This window comes from Cydia splendana, chromosome 18 (genome assembly GCF_910591565.1).
Source record: "Cydia splendana chromosome 18, ilCydSple1.2, whole genome shotgun sequence".
In the NCBI taxonomy this organism is placed as follows: domain Eukaryota; kingdom Metazoa; phylum Arthropoda; class Insecta; order Lepidoptera; family Tortricidae; genus Cydia; species Cydia splendana.
In genome coordinates, this window is record NC_085977.1 from 9358639 (window position 1) to 9372361 (window position 13723).

The following is a 13723-nucleotide window of genomic DNA, read 5'->3' on the forward strand; positions in this document are numbered from 1 at the left end:
CGTGTTTTAAAATTCGCCACTCAATGCGATTTTCCTATTTTTCGCAATTGCATCGTAAATAACTAATATGAATATATAAATACAGTCAACATCCCTAGTTTATTTTTACGTCCACAATACACAATTAAATTGACAATTTATAGTTTGTCAAAGAACTGTCTCATTTCAATCATAGACAGAGAGAATCATACTATCTTTGTCTTACACTAGTACTAGCACCCAAAAGAAAAGGATGAGTACCTATCGTTTTCCTGGTTCTTACTGACTGACAAATTGGTTTGACCAACTATATCTAATATATATTATATACAGTCTTTATACAGTCCACTTCCCCAGTTTATTTTTACGTCCACAACACACAATTAAATTGACAATTTAATTAGACTGCGATAAATGTCCAGTCTGGACCAAAGAATATAATAATATATGGTCTGACACTGCTCTACAGCGTTTTCGTACTTATCTTGAACAGACTTCATTTTAACATCCTGTCAAAATGACATCTCTTTGACAGATCTACGATATAACATAACCTCTATTGCATAAATTTCATTTGCAGTGTAATTTATTTAGATTAATTATAATAAAAACCACTGGTTTTTAGACTTTACCCGGAACAGTTATAGAAATGTTTAATTTTTCTATTTTAAGACAATTCTCAAGGTGCTTTATTCATTTAGTTATAATTTATGATCAAATCGTATTGTTTACTGTAACATTTTCACCCGAGTTATTTTTCAGATTGTCGATATGCCCTGCGGCTAAGGTACAACTAACTCGAAATATTTCCACGACAACAGCCATTCAATTCAAAGTAACTGATTATTTATGGTAAGTTCTCAGTAGTAAGTCTTGAGTACCTGTGTGGGTATTAGTCTTTTCATATATCTACAATAATACCAAAACTTTTATCATATCTTTCAAGTGCGGAACCAATGAAGAAAAAGAAAAAAATCGATCCAGCCATAGTGAAGGCGCGTGAAGAACGTCGCCGAAAAAAAATAGAAAAGCAGATCCGGAGGCTTGAGAAGAATGCAAGACAGCTTAAGCCAATAGACGAATTGGAAGTGCCATTACATCTCATGGATCAGATAAAGTAAGTGATAGTAATAAATGTAATGTTTTGTTTTTGGAGTATAATGGAAGTTGCTTTAAAAATAAATAATACATTTTTGTTTAATGCTTTGAACTTTGCACCTATTATAAATAATACACCATTGTAAACCTTGTTGGAATGCATGAAGGTCTATTATACTGTAGCCATGTGCGTATGTGGATGTCCTTGGCGGTGAAAGGGTTAAAAGTTTCTTTTGGGGCTTTAATCATTTTCATCATTAGTCTAAATATATTATTTTCCTTATTTTGATAAGTACAAAGACCAATACTTAAATCGCTATATTTTATCTAGTTGGTAGTGACACTGCATATGAAGCTAATAACAGAACTGTTTGAATCCTGGTAAGTGTATTTATTTGTGTGCTAAATAATGGTTATGCAGTGATATTTTTGTTTAAATTGTTGGAAATAATAATCAATTTGAAAGTAAACCAATGCAACTCTCTTCGAATTGAGAATTACCTATATATCATTCACTCATATCACTGTTGGGGAGGCCTATACTGCCCTCCTAAGCCGAACAGTGCTATCTCGAAAACAAATTATTTTGAAAATGGAATTCTCAGTTATAGAAACTAAAGTATAAATTATAAATAAATAAAAATAAAATAAAAATAAAAAAATAAAAAGCCTTTTATTTCCTTTTGTTATACATAAGTTTGTTAATATATTTTTGTTGATTTAATTTGTAGGAACCCGTTAGGTGAAGGCCTCTTCCAAAGATATCCATTTTTCACGGTCTTGTGCTATTCTTTTCCAATTTGGACCAGCAATTCTTTTCATGTCTTCCTCCCAGCGCATGTTTGGTTTGCCTTTTCGGCGCTTACCGTCTGGGCCTTTCCAGTTCGTGACTATGGCTGTCCATCTGTGGTCTTTAAGGCGAGCCACATGTCCAGCCCATCTCCATTTTAGCTTTCTAGCGTGTTCTAGAGCATCTATTGCTTTTATTGTTGCTTTTATTTTACTATGTCTTATCTTTTGTATCTTTTTTATGTTCAACATGCTTCGTTCCATTCCCCTCTGGCAAGTAATAATTTTATTTTTTATTTTTTCTGTGAACTTCCATGTCTGGCAAGCATATGTTAAGCTGGGGATGAGGCAGGTGTCCATAGCCTTCTTTTTAAGAGTTATTGGCATGCTACTTTTAAATATTTCTTTATAAGACCAATATTTGTTCCATGTATTTTTGATTCTTCTGTCAACTTCTAGTTCATTGTTCTTGTTGTTGAAACCAATCTGCTTTCCTAAGTATATATAGCTTTCAACATAGTCTAATGGTTTGTTGTCTACAATGATATCTATTTGTTTTGAGTTGGTCATGGTTTTTGTTTTATTTATATTCATCTCCAGTCCTACTTGTTTGCTTGCATTTTGGAGACCATCTATCATGGATTGCAGGTTTCGGGACGATTCCGCGAGCAGCACCAGGTCGTCTGCGAATCTGAGGTGGCTGAGATATTTCCCTTTGATAAATAGGCCTTGGTTTTTCCATTTTAAGCTGCATATGACGTTCTCTAGTACGGCAATGAAAATAGTTGGTGATAAGGGGTCACCTTGACGGACTCCTCTTTCCACTGGAAAGGCCGGACCCATGGTTTCCAGCTTCACTCTGCTGCTGCCTTTTTTGTAGATGTTTTTAAATATATTTATGTATCCACTTTCTATGCCTTGAGTTTTTAGAGTCGTCCATATGTTCTCGTGGGAAACTGTGTCAAACGCCTTTTGGTACTGGTACTGGTACTGGTACTCCATTCCGAGATTCGCGTATGACCTAACTGACACGCGCCTACGTCATCATGCTGTTTACAGGTTCTCAAACTTTGAAATGTGGGAGAATTTTAACCAACGGTGAAAATTATTTTAACGGCATTAATTTTAAGTTATTCATGTAGAAACATAGTAAAATAAAACAAATCTAATGTATTAAATTAAACTTTATTTATCTATACAAGACAAACGTTTAAAAAACTAATTCACAGTTACACATTAATTACCAAGCTTACGACGTGAAAAGTTTGGAAAACACTGCGACTGCTGACACTGAGCGAGAAGGAAATAACAATTAACACGCGTTCGACAAGGATGACGGTCAGGGCATGAAGTTATCTAGATCCGAATTGTCAAATGTCCACAGCGCTATCCTGTGTTGCCAGTAGTATAAACAGAATTACCCGAAAGTCTGAAATTTCTTTCGTGAATCGGAAGATATTGCTAACGAGTAATTAAAAATGACGTATTATTGTAAAATTTAAGCTAAAATACATATAAATGAAAATTATAAAATTATAAAGAAATATTTTAACTTATTAACCATAGGTATAATGTACCCATGTAACATGTTATGTTGAAATAAAGTGGCAATGTTATTGTGACGTAATCGCGTGTCACTCTGGGAATGGAAGACAATGTTTTATTAGACCATGTAAATTAGCAATGCATTTTCTTTTGAGAAAGCGCCACTCGGCTTAGCAGGGCAATATAGCAAGCCTTAAATTGGGACTAAGTAGTCAGAGATTGGAGCCTTGATATTTTCATGAATGGAAAGCGGACTTGATACTTTACCAACTTTATTGTTTTTTTTAGAAAGAGAAAGCGTCCAGAGCCAAAGCTACCAGCAGAAGAAATAGAAGCTCGTGCCCTGCTACAAAAGGACTGGGCCAGGTACAAACGCGAGGAGTACATTGCCACAGTAGCCCAAATTGATAGGATCATGGCATCTCAACGGAGGGCCCTGGATAAGCTGTATGAAGTCTCCGAGGACTTGTATGATGAAGCAATTATGGTGAGAACTGCATTTTAGAATAGTAAAAAAAAAATAGAGTATCTGTGATGCTTGTATTGTAATTTTTTTGTCTGCTTGTTGTTGAATAGTTTAGTTAGGCAAAGCAAAGTAAATTAAAACATCAATTTAGTGGCATTTTAAATGTAGGAAAAATGGTGCCATGTAAGAAATCATCTGATATTCTATTCTTTTTTTAAATGATATAGGAGGCAAATGAGCACACATATCGCCTGATTGTAAACGATTACCGCCGCCCAAAGACACCCGCAACACCAGAGGGGTTGTAAGTACGTTGCCGGTCTTTAATATGGGAGCATGCTCTTTTCTTGAAGGTTCTATAATATTATTCTATTAAGCCCTTTTATGAGTGTATGATGGTCCCTATGACAGTAATTGGTGAAATATGTTTTTACATTGGGTCTGTTGTGTGTCATTTCGGGCCTGTGGCACAGATTATATAATAGTTCTTACGAACAGATACTTATCTCTCAAAGAAAACGCAAATACCTAACTACGTTTTGATACTTACACAAAAATACAATGGAGTGACCTTCAGCGCGCCGCTCTCCGTACCGCGCGCACCTGCACAACGCTAGGGTTGCTGACACTTAGAAATGATAAATAAATACCTACTTAAACAGCGGAGTGTGGCGGAGTGAACTAAAAGGAAAGCTAAACCTAATATTTCGTTTATGCGTCAGTATTTGCGAAATACTCAGTTTAGAAAGGTCATATGAGCCTGCAGTAATACTGCGGATTTACGCCGTTTTATAAACCGCGCAATGATCCCAGCAAGCATTAGTTTTAAAACTTCGTGTAATTTAAAACCACTTTCCAGTTTAAAAGATAAAAAGATAAAAAATAGTTTATTCAAGTAGGCATAAAGTTAACTTACTGTCGTTAAAATAAACATTTACCAAAATAAATTTAAAATTTGCTAACTATTCCAAATAGATAGATATATAATTCCAGTAAAAACTGTACCTTTGTGAATATTCATTAGAAAATAAACATTTTATTCTTATTCTTATATCTAACTATACATTTGTCGTAATAAACATTACATGTTTAATTAAAGAAATTCAATAGTATTTACGTAGCTTGTAACTATCGTAAAAATTGACAGTGTGGCGCGCGGTGACGTACGTGCGTGAGCGCGTGTGGCAACCAACTCGCTCGCTTTTCTACCGTGAACGGGAACAGATTCGTAGGTATAAATACGAGCTCGCGCGGAGAGTTCCATAGGCCTGCCTGTGGTCAGTTTAAGTTTGCCCTTCCATCTTGTTACTCTGGCACTGTGTGCTTCATTTTAATTGTAGTATTTTTATTGGAAAAATAGAGGAGAAGCGCGTGTCTCTCTCTATACAATATGAAGACAGACTTAAGGCCATAAGCCTGGTGCTGTTACACTCATAGTAATCTGTTATATGTTTTTTTTTCCAGCCTGACCTGCAACTGATCCCCTACTCAGTGAAGGGGCCCGTGGCGACCCCACCCATCAAGGGATACGACTCTCCCGACGGCGAGTACATCGACGTGTCTAAGAAGTGGGATAATTAGTGGAAATATTGTAACTTATTGTTAGATGTTAATAAAAATGTTGTTATAGGCACTTTGTTTTTTTGCCTAGCCATGTCACGTCTTAGTCTTAATACAAATATCGAAGTACAATTCCATCTTTATTTTTCTCTCTGTAAGGCCAGGTGTGGGTAAGGGAAACATACTTTGTTTTTCTCGCGGTAAGAGAAACCGTATGAGAAAAGTCCTTCTACATAAATATTTTTACAGTACATTACGGTAAGTAGGAAATCGACACGAGTTGCGAATTACGTTTTCGCACGTGTATTGTACAACGTTTTACAGTACATATGGCCCTTTCTGACATAATTACGTATTGTTCTTCATCCCGCCCTAGGGCGGTAAAGTAGCACCATATGTACTGTAATAGTACATTATTGTCGAGGCTCGGAAGTAGCTACTTGCAGGCTGAGGATTCGTTTTAAACGGACGACCTTGGGAGTCCGTTTAATTGAATCCGAAGCCAGCAAGTAGCCTTCCAGCCGAGTCATATATAGTGCTTTTCTCAAAAATGGTGCAAGAAATATAAATATCATAGAAATATTTTACAAAAGCAACTTTCTTACGTATATATTTTCACAGAAAAAAGTAGAAACAATTGAAAAAATTAGCTTTGCCGCCTTTTTATTTTTTTAATAAAAAAATAGAAGTGTATTTTTCTGCCGAAAATACGCCAACCTATTTGAGACAGCTAAATAGTCGCGGTACTAATCATCTGTTTGGCTGTTTAATGGGCCTGTGCCTTCATTTGATATGGCCATTTCAACTTTTAAAAAGTTTGGAACTCGATAAATAATGGAATTTGTATGCAACATTGCAGTCCCAAAATCGAGACTGCAATGTTTTTAACTTTTTAATTTTTGACTGACCATAAACTACGCGCTTCGCAACCTATTTTTTAAACGGCAATGTCGACTTTGCCGTCCATTTTTGAGAAAAGTTATTTATGAATTAGTTTTATTTTTAGTATTTTCATTTAATTGATTTTTTTATATCTTTAAGTACCTATCTATAGCTGTTTATTTTCCCTACAAGTATCCACCTTCCCCCATAGTTCCTCTTACCCCAACTGACCTTACCTCAAAAAATAGACAAAGAGTTATATTTTCAAACAATAAACCAATTATTTCACTGCGTGATCTCTAAGTGGGTCATTATAGAGACTTTCAGTATTGCCCAGGTATAGGTAATTCAAATAACCAAGATATTTGAGTTAGTTTTGGCCGATTGTTGGGGGACTTGGACTATATTTAGGTGGTTTTACGGTACGGTACCTAGGTAGATAATAGACGGCTATTATAACCTTTGTAGGTGTAACGTGCTAACTTCTCAGTACCTATGCACAAGATGATATTTTGATTGTGTTGTGAATTGTATATAACGTAGGTAGGTATATACTACAGTTTTTACTTAGGTATTATTTACATATTACACGATATCAATATGAAATATATCAAATATATCAAAGTCGCATTATGATTGGCTTAAAGTCTCGCACTCCTCGATACGATCTGATCAAAATCAAATTCCTCGCTAAAAGTAAAATCCCTAAACTTTTCCTAGTTACCAACTTAAAGGAAAAAAATAATTCCCTAAGATACTGGAACGCGCCATATTTTTATAGATTAGGAAAATGGGCCCCTTAACTTGAAAAGTAGGGCGCAGGATGGACCCTCATCAGTCCACTGTTGTTTTGTTAATTAATCGCCGTAAAAAAATATTAAAAGAACAGGAAGACTGAGGGATTTGAAAGCGCATCAGTGCCAATGCCATTAAGGGATCATCCATTAATTACGTCACACGAATTTCTAGGTTTTTTTACCCCTCCCCCCCTCCTTGTCACACTTGGTCACATTTTGCAAACCCCTCCCCCCCTGGTGTGACGTCACATTTTAGGCAATTTTATTTTCAACGAAATCGACAATATTAAGTCGGCATTATTTAAAAAAAAAATTTTTTTTGATATATTAGTAATTTTATAACACAACGAAAGTTACATCCAAAATCTCATTATTTAACTGTACAGCGAATAAAAAAATATAAATTAATTTTCGGTTACTGATGAAGTTAAAGTGACATCACAATGTTTGTGACTCCCCCCTCCCCCATGTCACAACATGTCACATTTTCTTGACCCCCTCCCTCCCCCTAAACGTGTGACGTAATTAATGGATGACCCCTAATTGCGGATGTCAAAGAAGCTTTTAAATCATAAAAGTCTTTCAAGGATTAAATCGATTTCTCTGCTTCACTGACCACGAAATGTTTCAATAAATTCATCAGCATTCGACAACACAATGTTATATATTTTAACAGTGTATTGATTTAGGTAAAGATACGTAATGTTTTTTAGAAGCTAATATTCACTTTAGGTATATCATGTACTTTTACATACTGGCAATCATGATTATGCTACAAAAAATCCTTGTTAACAATAACTGCACACGTTGCCAATTACCTAGTGATGGTATGAATGTTCATATATAACTTGACAGTAAGTAAATGCCTAATCTAAACTACAGTTTGTTTGTTGTGGATAGGAAACTAATATCTTTGAAAATGATTACGGAGTTCAAAAATTCATAAAGTCTGGCATCCAAGTATGCATGAGCGAAGCATTATGGTACTTTCCTTTTCAAGATTCAAGGTTCAAATATAGGTACGTTATTCATTGTAGGCCTAGATACAAGTTAGTTAAGTAGTTAGGGACAGCAAAATTACCCCGATTTCGAAGTTAGCCCAATCCACCTTACAGATTCATTCACAACTTCCTAAATGTTTGATAATTAGATAATTACATTGGTCGGCGGACGAAGCAATCCAGATGAGTAACCATAGTTATTGAAGTGAAAACTTCTTTACCGGCGCTGGGCACTTTTTGAGGTGGGGAAAAAATGATAAACTCGAGACAGCGTAACGCGATCACGTGACCGTAACGTTTAGATGGCCACTCATTTAGATGGCATTTAAATCAATAAAGAAAAACTCAATGACCTTACATGAAAAAGGTTCTAATCTTGTACGGGTTGAAATACGAGGATCTCACAGTTACATTCTAACTTTATATCACTCAAATATAATTCAATAAAGCTACATCTTGATGAAATCGCTAATAAAAGTGAACTCTTAGAGCCGGCCTAGCCAAGGTTACAATCGCTATCGCTTCGACAACGAAAAGCATTATGTCTCTCTATCACTCTTCCATATTAGTGCGACAATGACAGTTGCGTTTCGATCGCTACGGAGCGTAAGCGATCGGCATCTTGGCTACGCGGCCTGGTGAATAAAACTCAAAATATCATGACCAAATATATTTAGATGCGAGGTCTGCAAGGTAACTTTACAATTTCTATTCGAATTTTAAACAATTAACGCTACAAATTTGAATTTCGAATTTTAAACAAGCTCCCTGACCAGCAATTTCGGAACGAACGTTTTTCAATAGAAAGGAGGATGGGTCAATTATACATAGTGCTGCAGATTTTTTGGACTCGTCATTGAGTTTTCACTTCTGTCGGCACTCCCGGAGTGCAATCCGTTGTTTTTTTAATATTAGGTAGGTAGTAGGTATCTTAGTTGTTAAAATAAATTCGAAAGGAACGCGAACGTTTTAAATATTGTAAAGTAAATATACGTATGTACGCTTTTCGGAGAAGGAAAATAACGTAAGGAAACCGAACCAATCTCTATAAGGCTTAGTTTCCCCTTTTGGGTTTGAAGGTTAAATAGCAGTAGCTTTCGTAAAAAACTAGTGCCGACGCCAATTCTTGGGATTAGTTACCAAGCGGACCCCAGGCTCCCATGAGCTGTGGTAAAAAAGAAGATTACAAGTTGTTTAAATATGTAAAAGTATACATATTTTCTTAACACATTTCAGTGAAAATCTACATGACTCTTTTATATGCATGTTCGCTGTCATTGTACATTGAAGGGTCACAGCCAAATGTACTTGATGACTACTCTGATAATTCCATTAAAGAAGATACAGTTAGGAAATGGATTCTTAATACAGCGAAACAAAAGAAGAAAAATATTGATGAAGCGGCCACTACAGATACAACGGATTCTACTCCGAATACTATGATCCTAACGATTAGAAAGAAAATAGTTGAAGAAAGACAACAGACCGACCCTGAATACGAGCCCGTTATGTATGTAGACAATCCCGTAGAAGCCAAATTGCCTTGTCGCTGGATTAGTCGTAGTTCATTAAGGGAATTAATAAAACAACGTGGGAAGGGAAACTTTATGTCAAAAAACCTAGAAGATTTAACAAAACATTGTATGAAACAAAGCGAAATCAACATCCGTGCCAAATTAGACGAAACCACCAAAGAACCTATTTTAGTAGTCGAAAATCCTGTAGAAGCTAATATAGCATGTCCTTTTATTTCACGAAGTAAATTAAGGACGATAATCTTAAATCGTGCAAAGGATAACGTGAAAGGAATAGATAAAACCGCAGAAGATTCAGTATTTTTTAGGATACCAATCGAATGTGCTAGACAACATGAAGAAATTTCACAAATAAAAGGTAAACGGGCATATTTTTTTTACCTATCTTACAACATGTTGTATGTATAGTACCTACACCCAACAAGTATTGTTATAGAAAATATCCATTATGAATGCTTATTAAGCTTCAATAAATATAATACTTCAATAATACTCTCTTCTAGTTTAAGTACATAACTGTGTTGCATAGGTGAGCATGCATAACAAAAATTTTTGGTCTACTTATAAAATATTTTATGATTATTTACTTTTATTAAACCGATGTAGATACATTTTATTTGATGTCTTCTGCTCTGCATAAAATTTGTACTGCACTTGCACTCACTAAACGTACAATTACAGGTATTACGAATACATACTTTACAAGACCATCAAGATATACTTGTATGCCTCCTACAACACAAGGTAACCATTGTAACACAAGAACTACAACTACGGCAAGAAAATCTTTTGAATCTATTAAGACGAATGCCGCTGCTTTTATTATGATGATCTTAACGATACCCAGAAATACCTTTGTACCTTTTCGAACAAGCACCACCACATACATTACATCTTCAAGCAACGCTGAAACTATCTTAGGAGCTCCAACAATGGGTACATCTGTTTCTGCTGTTATGCCTATTTTTATTTTTATGGATGATAAAATAACCCAAGGAAGTACGATCGAACCCATTACCAGTACCAGTACTACAACTTATTTAACTAGGTCTTCATTCGCTCCAAGAAATACCACTAAATCGACTACATTAACAGCCTCTGTTGATACTGATAGATCCAAAACGACACAAATTAATACGATTGAACCTACGGTTACGAGTACTAACTCTTATGATACTAGGTCTTCAATCAGTGCAAGAAATATTACGGAACCTATTACTAAAAGAGCCTCTATTGATATTGTTAAACCAAACACAACTCAGAGAAATACCTTTAAACCTACTATATCAATTTCCAATGTTTTTTCTATGTGGTCTTCAACCAGTCCAAAATATTTCTTTGAACCTAGTACAATGAGAGCCTCTCTTGATACTAGTAGATCTAAAACGACACAAAGACATACTTTTGATCCTATTACAAGATCTACCACTTATTCTAGTAGATCTTCAATCACTCCAAGAAATAACATTGAACTTACTACAATGACAGCCTCTGTTGATACTAAAATACCCAAAACGACTCAAAGAAACACCCTTGTATCTGCTATCATGAGTACTACCACTTATACTAGTAGGTCTTTAATGATATCCTCTGTTGACGCTAATAGACCCAAAACGAGTCAAAGAAATACCTTTGAACCTTCTGTTACGAGTACCACCACTTATACTAGTAGGTCTTCAAACAGTCCAAGTATAAGCATCGAACCTACTACAATGAAATACTATGTTGATACTAGAAGGCCGAAAACAAATCATAAAATAACCTTTGAACCTACTGTTACAAATACCATTACTTATTCTAATACGAGTAGGTATTCAATCAAACCAAGCAATACCGAGACGAGTACTACCGATTCTACTATGACGACTTCAATCGGCCAAAAAAATACTAATGTACTTGATATCAAACTCTTTGCTACATCGACTACAAAGAGAAGGAGAAAAAGAACTAGAAGTACGAGTACAAGGAATAGAAGGTTAAAGACCAGTACAAGACCACCGTTTTCAGATGGAGATTTTATATATTAAAATAAATAAGTAACATATCAATACATAAACCTACAGTATTCGCGACATATTTAAAAGGATGGCTCATCATCGTGTCGAAATCAGAGGGAAAATGCCAATCGTTTGCGCCGTAGCGAACGAAACGGTAATCTCTCTTTATCATTCTTCCATACTAGTACGACAGAGAGACATTAGCGTTTCGTTCACTACCTACTGCGCAAACGATTGGCATCTTGGCTAGGCACCCTGATCAGGTACCTATAGTAAAGACATGAATAAACTATTTATATAAACTGCTGTGATTTTGATTGATGATCAATTAAAAAAGGAACTAATTCTTCATTGCTCCGAAAATTTAAGATTTATATGACTAATAGGTCTGGGCGATAAGTAATTCGTAAAGTGGTTAAGAGAATCCTTATGAACGTTAGCTGATACTCCATCGAAATATATAAAAAATTGTAATTCCTTCCACATTGAGAATTTGTCAGATTCCGATATCAGGCACACCCTGATCTAACGATTCTAAGGAACAACGTGCCAATCGGCATCGCCTGAGACTAAAGTGCATACTGCTCCATACATTTCTGCACTTAGTTACTTCCTTAATAAAATAAGTCTGCTCTGACTTCCGGTATCTTGGGTCATTGATCAAAAGTAACGGAAACATCGACCGAGACGTGAAAAATAGAATAAATGCGGGATGGATGAAATGGCGACAGGTCTCTGGAACAACTTGCGATCCACGAATGCCCCTTAAACTTAAGGGGAAAATATACAGAACGATCGTGAGACCTGTTGTAATGTATGGATCAGAATGCTGGGCGATGAAAGTAGCGGATGAAAGAAGAGTGCACGCAGCGGAAATGAGAATGCTGAGATGGATGTGTGGAGTGACGAGGAAGGATCGGATTAAGAATGAGTATATAAGAGGAAGTTTGAAAGTAGCTCCAGTAACGGAGAAAATGAGGAGTACTAGGTTAGCGTGGTATGGGCATGTAATGAGGAGGGATGAATGCCATATAGGTAAAAGAATGTTAGGGATGAATGTTGATGGACGGAGAGCGTATGATAGACCCAAAAAACGATGGATGGATTGTGTGAAAGAGGATATGAGAAAGAAAGGAGTGAGTGCTGAGGAGACGAATGACAGAGGAGAATGGAAGAGAAAACATGAGAGAACATGTTGTGCCGACCCCCACATAACGTGGGATAAGGGCAGGGGAAAGAAGAGGTACTTCCTTAATAAACTTAAGATTGCATTTATATAAAGATAGACTGGTTTTATTTTTGTAAAATTCGATTTCGACTGGCAAATCATACTACTTTTTGGCAACCGAGTTTTTTAACCTAATTAGACCCCGCTGAATCCGATTTTGCCGGTTGCTTGACCGAATTCTTGACCGGAAGTGAGATATTTGATACTAAAGGTCCCTTTTTTAGTTTTTCATAAATAACACTTAAACGGTGGCTCATAGCCAAAATTGTTCTACTAGATAAGTAATCTGCATAAAATTGACTACAAGAAAGATTCAGTACAATTTTTCGCTAGGAACAATATTTAAAGATATATTAACGCGGGAAAGTTAATTATAATAAATTCTAAGGTTCCTTATTTATATTTTTTCGTTAATAATTTGTAAAGTATGAATCATAGCAAAAAAATCTTATACATAAATAATAAACATAAAATTTCCTATAAGAAACATGTAGAACACTTTTCGCTAGGATCAATATTTAAAAAGACAAAGCTGCGGGAAAATTTATTATAATCAATTTTAAAATCCCTTTTTAGTTTTTTTGTAAATAACTCGTAAACGGTGTCCCATAGCAAAATAGGTTTTTAAGAATAAATTATCTACATAAAATTTCCTCCAAAAAACATCTTGAACGCTTTTCTCTAGGATCAATATTTAAACCGATATTAAAGGAAGAAAGTTAATTACAATCAGTTCACAGGTCACTTTTTTTAGTTTTTCGTAAATAACTCCTAAACGGTGGCCCGTTGCAAAAGCAATATTATACATAAAATTGTCCACAAAAAAGGTTCTGTAACTTTTTCGCT

General features: G+C 35.5%; 1 protein-coding gene and 1 long non-coding RNA gene across 2 annotated transcripts; both read left to right on the top strand.

Moving 5' to 3' along the window:
* The first annotated feature begins 519 nt into the window (after positions 1-519).
* Positions 520-5506, top strand: LOC134799568 (large ribosomal subunit protein mL40). Its single transcript, XM_063772001.1, has 5 exons — positions 520-663; positions 742-831; positions 926-1096; positions 3700-3898; positions 5342-5506. The coding sequence occupies exons 1-5, from the start codon at positions 629-631 to the stop codon at positions 5456-5458; spliced, it is 612 nt and encodes a 203-aa protein (XP_063628071.1). The 5' UTR covers positions 520-628; the 3' UTR covers positions 5459-5506.
* Positions 5507-7784: 2278 nt separating this feature from the next.
* On the top strand, positions 7785-11923 carry LOC134799235 (uncharacterized). Its single transcript, XR_010145370.1, has 3 exons — positions 7785-7970; positions 9354-10010; positions 10334-11923. It is a non-coding gene; the product is annotated as an uncharacterized LOC134799235 (long non-coding RNA).
* The last annotated feature ends 1800 nt before the right edge of the window (positions 11924-13723 follow it).

Coding starts and splice junctions, on each gene's coding strand:
- LOC134799568 (XM_063772001.1), top strand. CDS start 629: ATGTTTAATTTTTCTATTTTAAGACAATTCTCAAG. Junction 832..925: donor AAAGTAACTGATTATTTATG/GTAAGTTCTCAG, acceptor ATATCTTTCAAG/TGCGGAACCAATGAAGAAAA. Junction 1,097..3,699: donor CATCTCATGGATCAGATAAA/GTAAGTGATAGT, acceptor TGTTTTTTTTAG/AAAGAGAAAGCGTCCAGAGC.